The sequence below is a fragment of the Cervus canadensis genome, chromosome 4, assembly GCF_019320065.1.
Source record: "Cervus canadensis isolate Bull #8, Minnesota chromosome 4, ASM1932006v1, whole genome shotgun sequence".
In the NCBI taxonomy this organism is placed as follows: Eukaryota; Metazoa; Chordata; class Mammalia; order Artiodactyla; family Cervidae; genus Cervus; species Cervus canadensis.
The window spans coordinates 48389138-48405388 of NC_057389.1; the positions used below are offsets into that span (position 1 = coordinate 48389138).

At 37.4% G+C, this 16251-nt stretch overlaps 1 protein-coding gene across 5 annotated transcripts in view; it reads right to left on the reverse strand.

Moving 5' to 3' along the window:
* ABLIM3 (actin binding LIM protein family member 3) overlaps positions 1-16251 on the reverse strand; it is a 131270-nt gene that overhangs the window by 71350 nt on the left and 43669 nt on the right. For all 5 annotated transcript variants that reach the window (XM_043465022.1, XM_043465021.1, XM_043465024.1 and 2 more), the window contains one exon: positions 11512-11649. In XM_043465022.1, coding sequence (XP_043320957.1) covers positions 11512-11649 — 138 coding nt within the window. The remainder of the gene's footprint in view (positions 1-11511; positions 11650-16251) is intronic.

The following is a 16251-nucleotide window of genomic DNA, read 5'->3' on the forward strand; positions in this document are numbered from 1 at the left end:
CTCCATGGCTGTGGAATTAGTTAGGTCATGGCCTACGACCTCACTGGAAAGAGCTCCTGTTTTTTCCCTTCTTTTCTCTCCTGTGTGTCTCCTGCCAACTCTACTCCCAGAGCCACCTCTCCCAGTGGAGAAAACCAGGAGGCCTACAAAAACTTGGAACAATCAGTTCCTTCATTTCCCCCAAGGAGCTGAAGGAGGAAGTTTTTGGTAGAAAGGATGTAAGAGTTGATAAGAATCCCAGGGTTCCTGGAAATACAGTGGGGAACACGAGGTGGAAGGTAGGCTGGACCAGCATGACAGATGTGTTTGAGCCTGAGCAGAGGTCTTCATTCAAATAACAGGAAGGGCCACGGGAAAGGTCTGCAGTACGGAAGTGACATGGGATTAATATATCCAGGGCAGTCATTATTTTGTGAATCAAAAAGTAAAGTCTTATAATTAAAAGAAAGATCATATGGTCTGACAATGGGACAGAATATGAGAACTCAGAACTGCTTCAAGAAAATAAAGAATGAGAGCTCACTATAAATATAATGCCTAGAAGAGGCTTTACACCAAGCCTTACTGTGTTTCAGCGGAAAATGTACTATTTTGAGGGTCACTGGACCTTCCTCCATATTTCTATTCTAGCACTCAGGTGCTGTGTGACTTTGAAAAAGTGACTTCACCTCTCTGGAGTTCAGCTGCCTCATTTGTAAAATGAGGGAGTCATGTGGTAACTGAGGACACATCCAGGTCTAAGAGTCTAGGATTCTGTCATCTAATTCTGTTGATTTTCAACTTTTCAAATGAGACAGTCTTATGGACTTTCAACATGTTAGAAGGTCCCCTGAGGGAGATTTCATTCATTATTTTAAACCTTTAAATTGTGAAATATACATACAGAAAATGTAATAAATATACTACACTGTATACTGTACATTGTAAAGAAGAAACATAAAATACACCCCCAGGTATCCATTACTGAATTTATGAAACAGTGTTACCAGCACCTTGGAATCCCGTTCATCTCCCTAAGAACTCCTTTCCCGAATCATGAGTTTATCAATCTCTTTGCTTTTCTTTACAGTTTTACTACCTTTGAGGTATCCACAAACAATATATTGTTTAGTTTTGCCTGTTTTTGAATTTTATACAGATGGAATCATACTGCATTAACTCTTCTGTGTAATTTACTGCTTCATTCTCTCAGTGTTATGTTTTTGAAATTCATGTCGATGCACCTAATTGTGGTTCCTTTGTTTTGCTGTGCTGTATTCAACTGCGTGACTACATCACAACTGATCTATTCCACCTGTCCTAGATACAACTCCTTTCCAAATATCAATACATGATTTACAGATTCTATCTTTCATTCTATGTGTTTACTTTTTACATTCCTGATGATCTATTTTGAAGCAAAGGAGTTTTTAAATTTTGATGATGTTTAATTTATTTATTTTTCCCCAGTTGCTTATGCTTTCTTTGTTATCATGTCCAAGAAGGCTTTGCCTAACTTAACATCACAAATATTTGCTCCTATATTTTGTTTTAACAATTTTGTAGTTTTAGCTCTTACCTTTAGATTTTTAACTAACTTTGAGTTAATTTTTGTGTATGGTGTGAAGAAGACTGCAATTTCATTTTTTTGTGTGTACATATGTTCAGTTTTCCTAGCATCATTTGTTGAAGACTGTTCTTTCCCTATTGAATTATTTTGGTTGTCTTGATAATATTCAACTGACCATAAATATAAGACTGTATTTTAAAATTTTAATTAATTAATTAAGTTTTGGCTGTGCTAGGTCTTCACTGCTGCTTTGTCTACTTGCAATGAGCAGGGTCTACTCTCTAGGTGCAGTGTGTAGGTCTCCCACTGCAGGGGCTTCTCTTGCGGAGCACAGGCTCCAAGGCATGAGGGCTTCAGTAGTCGCAGCACATGGGCTCTAGAGCATAGGCTATTATAGAGCACTATTGAACAACTGGGCTCTAGAGTATGGGCCCAGTGGGATGTGGCATGTGGGATCTTCCCGGATCAGGGGTCAAACCCATTTCTCCTGCACTGGCAGACAGATTCTTTACCACTTGAGCCACCAAGGAAGCCCAAGGCTTTATTTTTGCCTCTCATTTCTACTCTATTGATCTCTATGTCTATCGTTGTACCACACTGTCATGTTTATTGTAGCTTTGCTGTAAGCTTTTAAAGTGGAAGTTTCAAGTCTTCCAACTTTGTTCTTCTTTTTTAAGATTATTTTGGTTATTCTATGTCTCTAATTTTATATACATTTTAGAATCAGTTTGACAATTTCTGCAAAGCAGCCAGTGGGGATTTTCATAGGGATTACGTGTGCTATGAACTGAATAGTGTCCTCCCCCAGATTCGTATGTTGAAGCCCCAAGTCATAACGTGATAGTATTGAGATAGGTGGACTTTAGGAGAAAATTAGGTTTAGATGAGGCCATAGGATGGGACCTTCATTATGGGATTAGTGCCCTCATTAGAAGAGACACCAGCAAACTTGCTCATTCTCTTTCTCGTTCTCATCTTTCCTCCTTCCCTCCCTCCCTCCCACCTCTTTCCCTCCCTCTCAGAAAATGTGAGGACACAGTGAGAAGGTACCTGTCGGCAAGACAGGAAGGGAGCTTTCCATAACCTGACTATGCTGACACCATGATCTTGGACTTACAACCTCCAGAATTGTGAGAAAATACATTACTGCTGTTTATGTCACCCAATCTTTATTTTGTTATGGCAGCCTGAACTGACTAAGATAGCACCAAGTTTGTAGACTGACCTGAGAATATCGCCATCAAAAAAAGATTTCTGATCCATGAACATGGTATATTTTTTCACTTATTCTTTAATATTTTATAGCTTTCAAAGTATAAATTTTATGCCTTCATTAAATTTATTCTTATGCATTTTATTTGATGCTATTGTAAAGGGAATTGTTTTCTCAATTTTATTTTCAGATTGTTCATTCTAAGTATATAGAAATACAACTAATTCTGGTAAACTGATCTTGTACCTTGAAATCTGATCAACTTGTTACTTTTCATAGTTTTTTAGTGCATTCCTTGGGATTCATTATACACAAGATCATGCCATGGGCAAATAGAGATATTCTTACTACTTTTTTTTTTTTTTTGTCTTTTATTTCATTTTCTTGCCTAACTGACCTACCATGAACTTGCAGTACAACATTAAACAGAAGCGGTAAGAGCAGACTTTTTTGCTTATTAACATTTTTGATCTCAAAGGGAAGCAGTCAGTCAGTCTTTCACCATTAAGTATGACGTTAGCTGTCAGTTTACCTTTGTTCTTGAAAGATAGTTTTGCTGAATACATAAATTTTTAGGTACTTCTTTCAGTACATAAAGATATTATTTCAGATTTCCTTGTTGCTACTAAAACTTTAGCTGTCAGGTTATTTACCATTCATATGCAGATGTCCTGGCTCTTCTCTCTGGCTACTTTTAAGATGGGTTTTTTTTGGGGGGGAGGGGTTGTTTTTGGCGATCTGCAGTTTCACTATGATGTGTGTAGGTAGATTTCTTTTATATTTTCCTACTGGGATTTATTAAGTTTCCTAGATTCAAGGATTTGTGTCTTTCAACAGTTCTACATAATTCAAAGATGCTATCTCTTCAAATATTGTCCTCCTACTCATGTTCTCTATTATCTCTCTGTAGAACTCTGATTAGATATATGTCAAACTCTCTCACTATATTCTCCATGTATAAACTTCTCTTTTATTTTTACCACTTTCTTGTATTTCTGGGCTATACATATATACTGCTCTGTTTACTGAATCTTAAAGTTTACTGTCTTTTCAACAACATCTGATCTGCTATTTAATCCATACACCGAGTTTTAAATTTTAAATACTATACATTTTTATGTCTAAAATGTATATCTTTTTCAAATCTGCTGTTGTTATAATGTATTGTCTCTTGTTCATTGCTTTTGCTGGCTTCTCTTACTTGCTTAAATGTACTGAAAATAGTTATCACACTATGTCAGAAAACTACAGTCTATAAAGTCTCCAAGGTTCCCATTCTATTCTCCATCATTCTTCTGGCTTTCCCTCATTATGATTTGTGTATTTTTTACTGGAGTTATTCATTATGATAATAATGTTATCTGTAGAAACTCTTTGAGGTCTAGAATAAACCTGACCTTTGCCAAGTGTGGGATCACTTTTAAATTCTGTTTCACTTGTAAAAATGCCAAATGTATAGCATGAAAATAGAATGTGAATCCATATAAAGAGTGGGTATGGCTAGACATTTTGATACAAGTTTCACTGTCTTATACCAGTGCCTAAGTTGGAACAGGAAAATTTCAGTGCTGTTTCCTTTTCTGGTTTACTTCTGATCCATCTATACATTGGGAGTAATCTTTGGTAGGAAGAAATTTAGCTTTACTCAGAGGTCTCCTGTTAGAATCCTATGTTGGTCAGGCTCTAGGCTTTGACTTCTATTCTCATGATCCATGTAGCCATCAAGGTAAAAGCTCAAGGTCTTCAAGATTTAGCATAAAACATGAGGATTAAATATGGCATTGGCAGTCACGCCAGGATTTCTGCTTTCATTTTTTTTTCACCTCTGCAGATTCCTTCCTTTCATGTCAGCAAGTTGTGTACTTTAAAAGGGTTCTAAAAGAAATTCATAGAAATTTTAGATTTTTCAAATGAGAAGGTTTTTTAGGGTAACTAATCCTTATACCATTTACTGCTGGAAACAAAAATACTCTCCAAGTAAAGCTGACATTGAAAATATTCAGAAAAATGATAAATTTTTTTGGCTTAAAATCTCCCTTAAAAGATTTTCTATGATCTCCCTATGGTAGACTGTCAAAATGGCCAAATTCTTCATTTCTCTGTATTCACATCATTGAAATCTCATGTTGCCACTCCTTCCACAAAAGTCAAAGTTTATTTCTCCATGATCTTGAATCTAGGTTGGCCATTTGACTTGTTTTGGTCAATGGGACATTAACAAGTATAACACAAGGTGAGGCGCAAAATGGTCTTGCTTACTAAAGCCTGCTCTTTTGTCACGTTTGGAACTCAAAGACTACCTTGCAAATGAATCCAAGCCTGTCTGCTGGAGGATGAGAAGCCACATGGAGGTACTCAGGTCAACAGCCTGCCAACCACTGCCAGCTGACCCATCATATCATTATAATGAGGTGAGGAGAGATAAGCAGAGCCAAGTCAGATTGGAGTAACTGCCCAGCCAACCCAGAGAATCATGAGCTAAATAAAAGATTGTTTTAAACTATTAAATTTTGGTGTAAAGCAAAAGAACAAACACAATCTCTTTAAGAATATAACTGTAGATTCATAGCTCAAACCTCCTTATAACAATTTTATTGTCATTACTCTTTGTCCTGTCTCAGTTTCTGGGGATGTAAAAATGGTCACACACCAAGATACTCTCTCAGATCAACTAGTACTAAAGGGGTTTGCCAATTCTCAATATAAAATACAAACCACACAGAACTTTGCCAAGATGGAGTAGAAGGACAAGAGCTCACCTTCTCATGAAAATACCAAGATCACAACTAACTGTTGAACAACTACCGACAAAAAAACATTGGAACCTACCAAAAAAGATATCCTACATTCAAAGAAAAGAAGCAGTCACATCAAGATGGTAGGAGAGGAACAATCATGATCAAACCAAACCCCACAGCCCCTGGGTGGGTGAATCACAAAATGAAAAACAATTATATCACAGAGTTTCTCTCACTGAAGTGAAAGTTCTGAGCCCCACATCAGGATCCCTAGCCTAGGGGTCTGGCATCAGGAGGAGGAGCTCCCAGAGCATATTTTCTTTTCTTTGTTTTCTTTTCCCTGAATCATCAGTTTAATTTCATGAACTGATCACATGTGACACATTGCCAGGCATCATTACAATTTTTAGCAAATTACATTGAACCACACTTTTTTTTCTAGATGATTATTTAAAAAACTTTTATTTTATATGTAGATAGAGTTAACATCTATTCTTCTGAAACTCTTCAATATACCACACTAACAAACTGGAGAATAAAAACCTTATGATTACCTCAGTAGCTGCAGAAAAATCTTTTGATAAAATTCAACTCCCATTTATGACAAAAACTCTCCAGAAAGTGGGCATAGCGGGTAACCTCTCTCATCACAATAAAGGCCATACATGACAAACGTACAGTTAACATATTCAGCAATGAAAAGCTGAAAGCATTTTCTCTAAGACCAGGAATAAGACAAGGATGTCAACTCTAGTCACTTTGATTCAATACAGTTTTGAAAGTCCTAGCCATGGCAATCAGAGAAGAAAAAGAAATAAAAAGAATCCAGATTGGAAAATAAGAAATAAAACTGTCACTGTTTGCAGATGACATGATACTATGCATAGAAAATCCTAAAGATGCTACCAGAAAGCTATCAATGCTATAGCTCATCAGCAAATTTGGTCAAGTTTTAGGATACAAAATTAATATGCAGAAATATGCATTCCTATACATCAACAGTGAAAGATCAGAAAGAGAAATTAAAGAAATAATTCCATTTACCATCACATCAAAAAGAATAAAATGCCAAGAAATAAACCTACCTCAGGGGACAAAAGAACTGCATTCTGAAAGCTGTAAGATGCTGAGGAAAAAAATAAAAGACGATACAAACAGATGGAAAGATATACCATATTCTTGGATTGGAAGAATCAATATTGTTAAAATGACTATACTACCCAAGGCAATCTACAGATTTAAGGCAATCGCTACTGAATTACCAATGACATTGTTCACAGAACTAGAAGAGAAAAATCTTAAAACTTGTATGGAGACACAAAAGACTCCTAATAGCAAAAGCAATCTTGAGAGAGAAAAATGGAACTGGAAGAATCAGGCTCCGTGACTTCAGACTACACTACAGAGTTACAGTCATCAAAACAGTATGGTACTGGCACAAAAATAGAAATACAGACAAATGGAACAGGATAGAAAACCAGAAATAAACCCATGCAGTTATGGTCAATTAACTTGTGACAAACTGACTACAAAATATTGGAAAGACAATCTCTGTAAGAAATGGTACTGTGAAAATGAGACAGCTACATTTAAAAAGTGAAATTAGATCATTCTTTAACACAATACACAAAAATAAACTCAAAATGGATTAAAGACTTAAATGTGAGACTGGACACTATAACATTTTTAGAGGAAAATATAGGCAGAACATTCTGACATAAATTGCAGCAATATTCTTTTCAATCCATCTCCCAGAATAATGGAAATAAAAACCAAAATAAACAAATGGAACCTACTTAAACTCAAAAGTTTTTGTAGAGCAAAGGAAGACCACAAACAAAGCAAAAAGACAACTCACAGATTGGGAAAAAATGTTTGCAAATGATGTGACTGACAAAGCATTAGCCTCTAAAATTTACAAACAGCTCATGATGCATAATAGCATCAAAACAAATAACTCAATAAAAAAATGGGCAGAAGACCTAAATAGACATTTCTCCAAAGAAGACATACAGATGGTCAAGAGGCACATGAAAAGATGTTCAACATGTCTAATTAGAGAAATGTAAATCAAAACTACAATAAGATACCACCTCACACCAGTCAGAATGGCCATCATCAAAAAAAGAAAAAAAAAAATCCACAAACAATAAATGCTAGAGAGTGTGTGGAGAGAAAGGAACCCTGCTACACTGTTGGTGGGAATGTAAATTGGGACAGTCATCATGAAGAACAGTATGGAATTTTTTAGTTTTGTTTTTTCCTTAAAACACTAAAAATAGAGCTACCATATGACCCTGAAATCCCACTCCTGGGCATATATCCAGAGAAAAACATGATCCAAAAGGATACATGCACCTCACTGTTCATTGCAGCGCAGTTTACAACAGCCAAGACATGGAAGCAACTTAAACGTCCATCAACAGAGGCACGGATTAAGAAGATCTGGTATATATATATATAATGGAATATCATTTAACCATTAATAAGAATGAAATAATGCCATTTTTGGCAACATGGATGGACCTAGAGATCATCATACTAAGTGAAGTGAGTCAGATAGAGAAGGAGAAATACCATATGACATCTCTTATATGTGGAATCTAAAAAGAAATGATACAAATGAACTTACTTACAAAATAGGAAGAGAACCACAGACTTGGAAAACAGACTTATAGCTGCTAGCAGGAGGGATGGGGGAAGGGATGGTTGGTGAGTTTTGGATGGACATATGTACACTGCTATGTTTAAAATGGATAGCTGACAAGGACCTACTGTGTAATACATTGAACTCTGCTCAATGTTGTGTAGTGACCTAGATGGGAGGTGAGTTTGGGGAAGAATGGCTACATGTGTATGTATGACTGGGTCCTTTTGCTATTCATTTGAAATTGTCACAACATTATTTGTTAATGGACTATACCCCAATACAAAATAAAAAAAATTTTTTTTAAAAAGAAAGCAAGAAAAAAAATATTGTCAAAATGACTATACTACCCAAGGTAATCTACAGATTCAATGCAATCCCTGTTAAATCACCAATGGCAATTTTCACAGAACTAGAACAAAAAGATTTAAAATTTGTATGGAAAACACAAAATACACCAGATAGCCAAAGCAATCTTGAGAAAGAAAAATGGAGTTGGAGGAATCAGGCTCAGACTTCAGACTATACTGTAAAGCTATAGTCATTAAAACAATATGGTGCTAGCACAAAAACAGAAATAAAGATCAGTAGAACAGGATAGAAGTCCAGAGATAAACCCATGTACCTATGGTCACCTAATCTAAGAAAAAGGAGGCAAAAATTTACAATGGATAAAAGAGAGTCTCTTCAATAAATGTTGCTTGGAAAACTGGACAGCTACATGTAAAAGAATGAAATTAGAATAGTCCCTAACACCATACACAAAAATAAACTCAAAATGGATTAAAGACCTAAATGTAATGTTGGATACTATAAAACTCTTAGAGGAAAACATAGGCAGAACACTTTCTGTCATAAGTCGCAGTAATATCTTTTTCAATCCACCTCCTAATGAAAATAAGAACAAAAATAAACAAATGGGACCTAATTAAACATAAAAGCTTTTGAGCAGTAAAGGAAACCATAAGCAAAATGAAAAGACAATCCTCAGAATGGGAGAAAATATTTGCAAATGAAGCAACGAACAAGTGATTAATCTCAAAAATACACAAACAGCTCATGTAGCCCAATATAAAAAAAAAAAACAATCAAATAAAAAAAATGGGTGGAAGAGCTAAACAGACATTTCTCCAACAGCACTAATTATTATAGAAATGAAATCTAAACTACAATGAGGTATCACCTCATACTGGTTAGAATTGCCATTATCAAAAAATCTATAAACAATAAATACTAGGAGAGGGTGTGGAGAAAAGGGAACCCACTACTCTGTTGGTTGGAATGTAAATTAGTGTAGCCACTGTGGAAAACAGTATGGAGGTTTCTTTAAGAAATTAAAAATAGAACTACCCTATGATCCAGCAATCCCAATCGTGAGCATATATCGAGAAGAAACTATAATTCAAAAAGATACATGTGCCCCAGTGTTCATTGCAGCACTATTTACAAAAGCCAGGATGTGGAAGCAACCTAAATATCCATTAATAGAGGAAACAAAAAAGAAGATGTGGTAATATATACAATAAACTATTACTCAGCCATTAAAAAGAATCAAATAATGCCATTTGCAGCAACATGGATGGACCTGAAGATTATCATACTAAGTGAAATAAGTCAGGCAGAGAAAGACAAATATCATATAGTATCACTTCCACACAGAATCTAAAAAAATAATACAAATGCACTTTTTTATAAACCTGAAACAGACTCACAACCTTAGAAAACAAACTTAGGGTTACCAAAGGGGAAAGGTGTGGGGGGGGGATAAATTTGGAATTGACATATACACACAACTATATTTAAAATAGATAACCAACAAGGACATACTGTATATCATGGGGAACTGTACACTATATTCTATTATAATCTAAATGGAAAAAGGCTTTGAAAAAGAAGATATATATATATATATATATATATATATATATATATATATATGCATATATAACCGAAGTACATTGCTTACACTTGAAACTAACAAAACATTGTAAATCAACTACACTCAATGAAAATTTAAAAAGGAAGCCACATAATTAAAATATATTCCATATAAGCTTCTGTAGATAAATTAGAGAATATGTATATGAAATTTATTTGCTCAGTGAGGAGTCCAGTTAGATCCTGGGGAAAGAAATCTGGGACTTTACTTGATGGCAGAGGAAGTCAATCTCAGATGCATGAGGCTGAGGTTAGTAGCAGGTACTAAAATGAAAAGATCTGGCAGTTTCAACTGACCTTAAATTCAATACATACCAGTGGTGTGAAGTGGTTCCTCAGGAAGTTAATTTAGTATCAGTCACATTAAAGAAATGTAGTCCTTGCTGTATTTGGCAGACCTTGAGAAATGTGGTCTGTTATGAGCATTATGCTTTAGGGATGATAGTGACAACCTGGGAAGAATCAGGGAGGAAGACTCTAGGATGATTACACAAGTTGGAATCAATTCAGATGAAGCCCAGTTTAAGGACCTGCAATATAATTGGGTGTGGGAGAGACCTGACTACAAGCATGTGTAGGGCAGCCATGGAGAAAAGCAATCACAAAGAGCTCATAAAACCCCATAAGGACAAATCTAAAACCAGCAAGTGGAAGTTACAGCTTAGAGGTCAAACATTCTCCAAACCCAAAGGACAATCCAGTATCAGAATGGCTTCTCTGTGGAACAAGAAGCCTGGAAGAAAAGTTCAAAAAGTGGAGGTTGGAGCGGCATTAGTCAGGGACACGGGGGAGGGAGGGTGGCCTGGTTTGAGAGGGCCCACAAGGCTCCTTCAGCCCAGTTCCTCTTTTCCTGCCACTAGTGAGCCTTCTTTGGGGATGCTTAGCTCGCTTGAGCAAAGGTTTAATAAATTATCCATGGGTAAGCTGTCACAATTAGAGGTTACCCAGCATTCGTCTGCTCCCAAATTACAAACCTTACTGAAGTCAAGATGTGTCTTCTCCCTTGTTAAACCTAACCTCTGAGGACTCTCACCCTTATCTCAGAGCCATGCCAAATTTTAGCCATGACAGTTTTGCCCTTTCATTGGCTCTCAAATTGATTTATAGGCACAAACCAGGAGTCTTCTCAAATGTGTAAAGTAAGCTTGCAGGATTGCCATTTTCCTTCTGGGTTAGCACTTCCACTCCAGGGTCTCCAGGCTCCCTCTCCCTACCTGTATCCCACCACATCCCTTACTCTACCCTCTCGTCTCATGCCACACTGCTGAAGAGAGAATTCTTATAACCAGCTCAAGGAAGGTCTTTTTAGGCCTTTGTAGGTATCTTAACTGCCTATGTATGTTTGTTCTGCCTGCCCTGTGGCATGTCCTGGGGTGAGAGTACGGCCAGGAATCTGAGAAGGGAGTTGGGAGACTGGGCCTCCTACCTTGACAGGTGAAGCATCTGATGTGGAAGTGGTTATTGTGGACACGCACCACCTCCCCTTTGCAGGTGTCTCCACATCGGTAGCACTGGATGACATTGGCACCGCCCCGGGGACTGTAAGGATTCTGCTGATATGGAACTGTAGAAAGAAACAAAGAGATCACCATCCAGAAGACTCTTTTTCTTTAAAAAATGCCATAACACACAATTATAATATTAACTGGCAGAAAAGGCAGAAAGGGTGAGCATGATTAGCAAAGTACCTTTAATACATCATTAGGCTGAGTATGCCAAGCTAAGACATCTTTAAAAGGTGAGTGGCATTAAGACAAGAGTTTATAAATCTACTTAAGCAGGCAAAGACTTCTTAGTGAACATAACCTTTTCTTGCAATAATAGAGCCCAAATTCACAAATGAAAAATAAAAGCGGAAGTAGAGTATTGCAAGATAAATGATCCAGAAGTACCATTTCTTGGGAGATCTCTGGATCAATACCAGGCCCCAGAGGGAATTTAGGTCTTGCCATTGACTCGTGGGCCTTGAGGAAAGGGGTGGCTGACTGCCTCCAACTGGCCTTTCTGTTGAGTAAGTTCCAGCTCCTCTCTGCCTCTCAGTTTACACATCTATGAAATGAGGACACTCAACAGCAGCTGACTGTCTGATAAAAAGGCACTTAAGTTGGAAGGATGTTGATGACGTGACTTACCTTACAACTGCCTTTGAATAGCACTTTCCATAACATTGAGAACATTGTCAAATGTGTGTAGTTGGGGGAAAGAGCTGGTGGAGACTATAAAGGGGCTGAAGTCACTGGGATGGCAGTGCTATGGTCAGCATTTGACAATACTGTAGACCTACACTTGCCTTTTGAGGCTACTGATCTCTTGCTTAGACTTTCTCATAGCTTCTTTTCTAGATTTTCTTTCCCTGGAATATACTTTGCATGACCATTCTATAAACTGGTCATCTAGTATTTAATAATAGTAGGCGCCTGTCTAGAACATAAGTTTCAGGGTCAGAAGGGATATTAATAGCTGTCTGGTCCAACCTCTTTATATATAAACTGTTGAGACAACTTTGGCAGTGAGGAACCCAATCTTCTCTTTTGGAGGAAGCCCCTGGGGCTTCTGGGGAGAGAATCACTCAAATCCTCAATTCTTACTCAAGGCTGAAGTAATTGTCCACAAATTTATGCTCATATCCTATTAGTAGAAGGCCCACTCTTGTCCTAATTATAAGGACGACCACTTGATTGGAGAGGAATTGGTGTCTATCATTTAGACATGTAGACTTGCTGGCTAAACTCTGAATAAGCGTAAGTTAAAACTGTACTCAAAGAAAATCTGAACTGCCAAGGAACCTAAAGAACACCTAGATCAAGGTGACCTAGTGTGGTAACTGTTATGTCTGTTTATTGAAATTTGGGTCTTTTATTCTTGGCACATGGAGGACTACACATAGTGTCTTGCTTGACAATGAAATGTGAATGAAAATTGTGTGTCACTTCCAACTGGAAGCCCTAGGAGCCAGTATGGGATCTGTCATATTGCCTTTCCCATAGCCCAGCGACTAGCGATATCCCAGATGGTGTGCAGGATGCAGCAGCTTGGATTCCTGATGGAGAAGTCCAGAGCAGAGCTCTAAGCTAACCCACGATGAATGTCGATCATGAGCAAGGAGGAATTTTTGTTGTCATAGCCTCTACGGCTATTTTAAACTGCAGCATACCCTGATACACCTGATATCTAATATTTCTAGTGAAACATAAAATTTGGTGTTATACACATTATACTATAGTTTTCTTCAGATTCTCAAAGATGATCTCCACAACTGATCTCATGTTCCTTACACCTTTTGAAGACAAGGAACAGAAATGCTGGACTTTCAATTACCTCCCACATCTTGAACCATAAGTGCGCTGAAGGGCAAAAAGCTGGTGGCTTATCCCTGAAACCGCTAATACTGACAACTTTTATCTGAGGTGGGAGAATAATATCTTTCCTGCAGTCTTTTTCTCAAGAAGTTCATGTCCTTTATTTAACATTTCTTTTCCTGTCTTAAATTTAAGACAAAAGTTAAATGAGTTAGCTAGTTAACTAAATCATTAATTAACTCAGAAAATGAATTAATACATGTAAAGCATTTCAAAAGTTCATAAAGTATTCCACAAATATATTTCAGGGCTCCACTGGTATCTTGACCATCACATCCTCCCCAGAGCTCAGAGCAATCCTTCCCCACTCCCACAAGGTCCACAAACATTCTCCTTGGTCTTTTTTTTTTTTTTTTTTGCTTGTTTTTCTAATTCCTGCTCAGTGTCCCCTGAAAAATATTTCATTCTCTGATCTCCCCCAAACTTGTGAGAAAAATATAGATTCTGTTTATATGAGCAATGTAATGATCTACTCTTGCTGAGGGAAATAAAACTGTGAGTCTGAAAATAAAATAAGAAATAAATAGTATAATCACCACCATCAATGATGAGAGTTCTTGAAAGAATTCAAAAGTCCCTCCAGAATTGCTAGACAAATTTCATCTACCTCTTCTTTGTTTAAATTTTTTATCTATTTTTTTCATAGTCAACAAAAGAGTCTGAAATGTAGTACTTGGGTGCAATCTCAAAAATGACACAATGATCTAGGTTTGTTTCCAAGGCAAACAATTCAATGTTACAGTAGTCCAAATCTATGCCCCAGTCACTAATGCTGGAGAAGATGAACTTGAACAGTTCTATGAAGACCTACAAGACCTTCTAGAAATAACACCAAAAAAGATGTCCTTTTCATCATTAGTTCAGTTCAGTTGCTCAGTCTTGTCTGACTCTTTGTGACCCCATGGATTGAAGCATGCCAGGCTTCCCTGTCCTTCACCAACTCCTGGAGCCTACTCAAACTCATGTCCATTGAGTTGGCGATGCCATCCAACCATTTCATCCTCTGTCATCCCGTTCTCCTCCTGCCTTCAAACTTTCCCAGCATCGGGGTCTTTTCAATGAGTTGGTTCTTTGCATCAGGTGGCCAAAGTATTGGAGTTTCGACTTCAGCGTCAGTCCTTCCAATGAATACTCAGGACTGATTTCCTTTAGGATGAACTGGTTGGATCTCCTTGCTGTCCAAGGGACTCTCAAGCGTCTTCTCCAACATCACAGTTCAAAAGCATCAATTCCTCAGGGCTCAGCTTTCTTTATAGTCCAACTCTCACATCCATACATGACTACTGGAAAAACCAAAGCTTTGACTAGATGGATCTTTGTTGGCAAAGTAGTGTCTCTGTTTTTTAATAGGCTGTCTAGGTTAGTCATAGCTTTTCTTCCAAGGAGCAAGCATCTTTTAATTTCATGGCTGCAGTCACCATGTGCAGTGATTCTGGAGCCTCCCAAAATAAAATCTCTCACTATTTCCATTGTTTCCCCATCTGTTTGCCATGAAGTGATGGGACTGAATGCCATGATCTTTTCATCATGGGGACTGGAATGAAAAAGTAGGTAGTTCAGAGTTAAGCTGGAGTAATAGGCAAGTTTGACCTTGGAGTACAAAATGAAGCAGGGCAAAGACTAACAGAGTTTTGCCAAGAGAACTCACCAGTTATAGCAAACACCCTCTTCCAACAACACAAGAGATGACTCTACATATGGACATCACCAGATGGTCAATACCAAAATCAGATTGATTATATTCTTTGTAACAGAACATGGAGAAGCTCTATACAATCAGCAAAAACAAGACTGGAAGCTGACTGTGACTCAAATCATGAGCTCCTTATTGCAAAACTCAGACTTAAATTAAGGAAAGTAGGGAAAACCACCAGGCCATTCAGGTATGAGCTAAATCAAATCCTTTCTGATTATACAGTGGAAGTGACAAATAGATTCAAGGGATTAGATCTGATAGAGTGCCTGAAGAACTATGGATGGAGGTTAGTGACATTGTACAGGAGGTCATGATCAAAAACAGCCCCCAAGAAAAAGAAATGCAAAAAGGCAAAATGGTTGTCTGAGGAGGCCTTACAAATAGCTGAGTAAAGAAGTGAAAGGCAAAGGAGAAAAGGAAGGATATACACATCTGAATGCAGAGTTCCAAAGAATAGCAAGCAGAGATAAGAAAATCTTCTTAAGAGAGCAATGGAAAGAAATAGAGGAAAACAATAGAAAGGGAAAGACTAGAGATCTCATCAAGAAAATCAGAGATATCAAGGGAACATTTCATGGAAAGATGGGCACAATAAAGGACAGAAACGGTATGGACCTAACAGAAGCAGAAGATATTAAGAGGTGGTAAGAATACCAAGAGAACTGCACAAAAAAGTTAATGACTCAGATAACCACAATGGTGTGGTCACTCACCTAGAGTCAGACATCCTGGAGTGTGAAGTCATGTGAGCCTTAGAAAGCATCACTATGAATAAAGCTAGTGGAGGTGATGGAATACCAGCTAAGCTATTTCAAATCCTAAAAGATGATGCTATTGAAGTGCTACACTCAATACGCCAGCAAATTTGGAAAACTCAGCAGTGGCCACAGGACTGGAAAAGGTCAGTTTTCATTTCAATCCCAAAGAAGGGCAATGCCAAAGAATGTTCAGACTACCACACAATTCTGCGCATTCTACATGATAGCAAGGTAATGCTCAATATCCTTCAAGCTAGGCTTCAACAATATGTGAACTGAGAATTTCCAGATGTACTAGGTGGATTTAGAAAAGGCAGAGGAAACAGAAATCAAATTGTAAACATCTGTTGGAT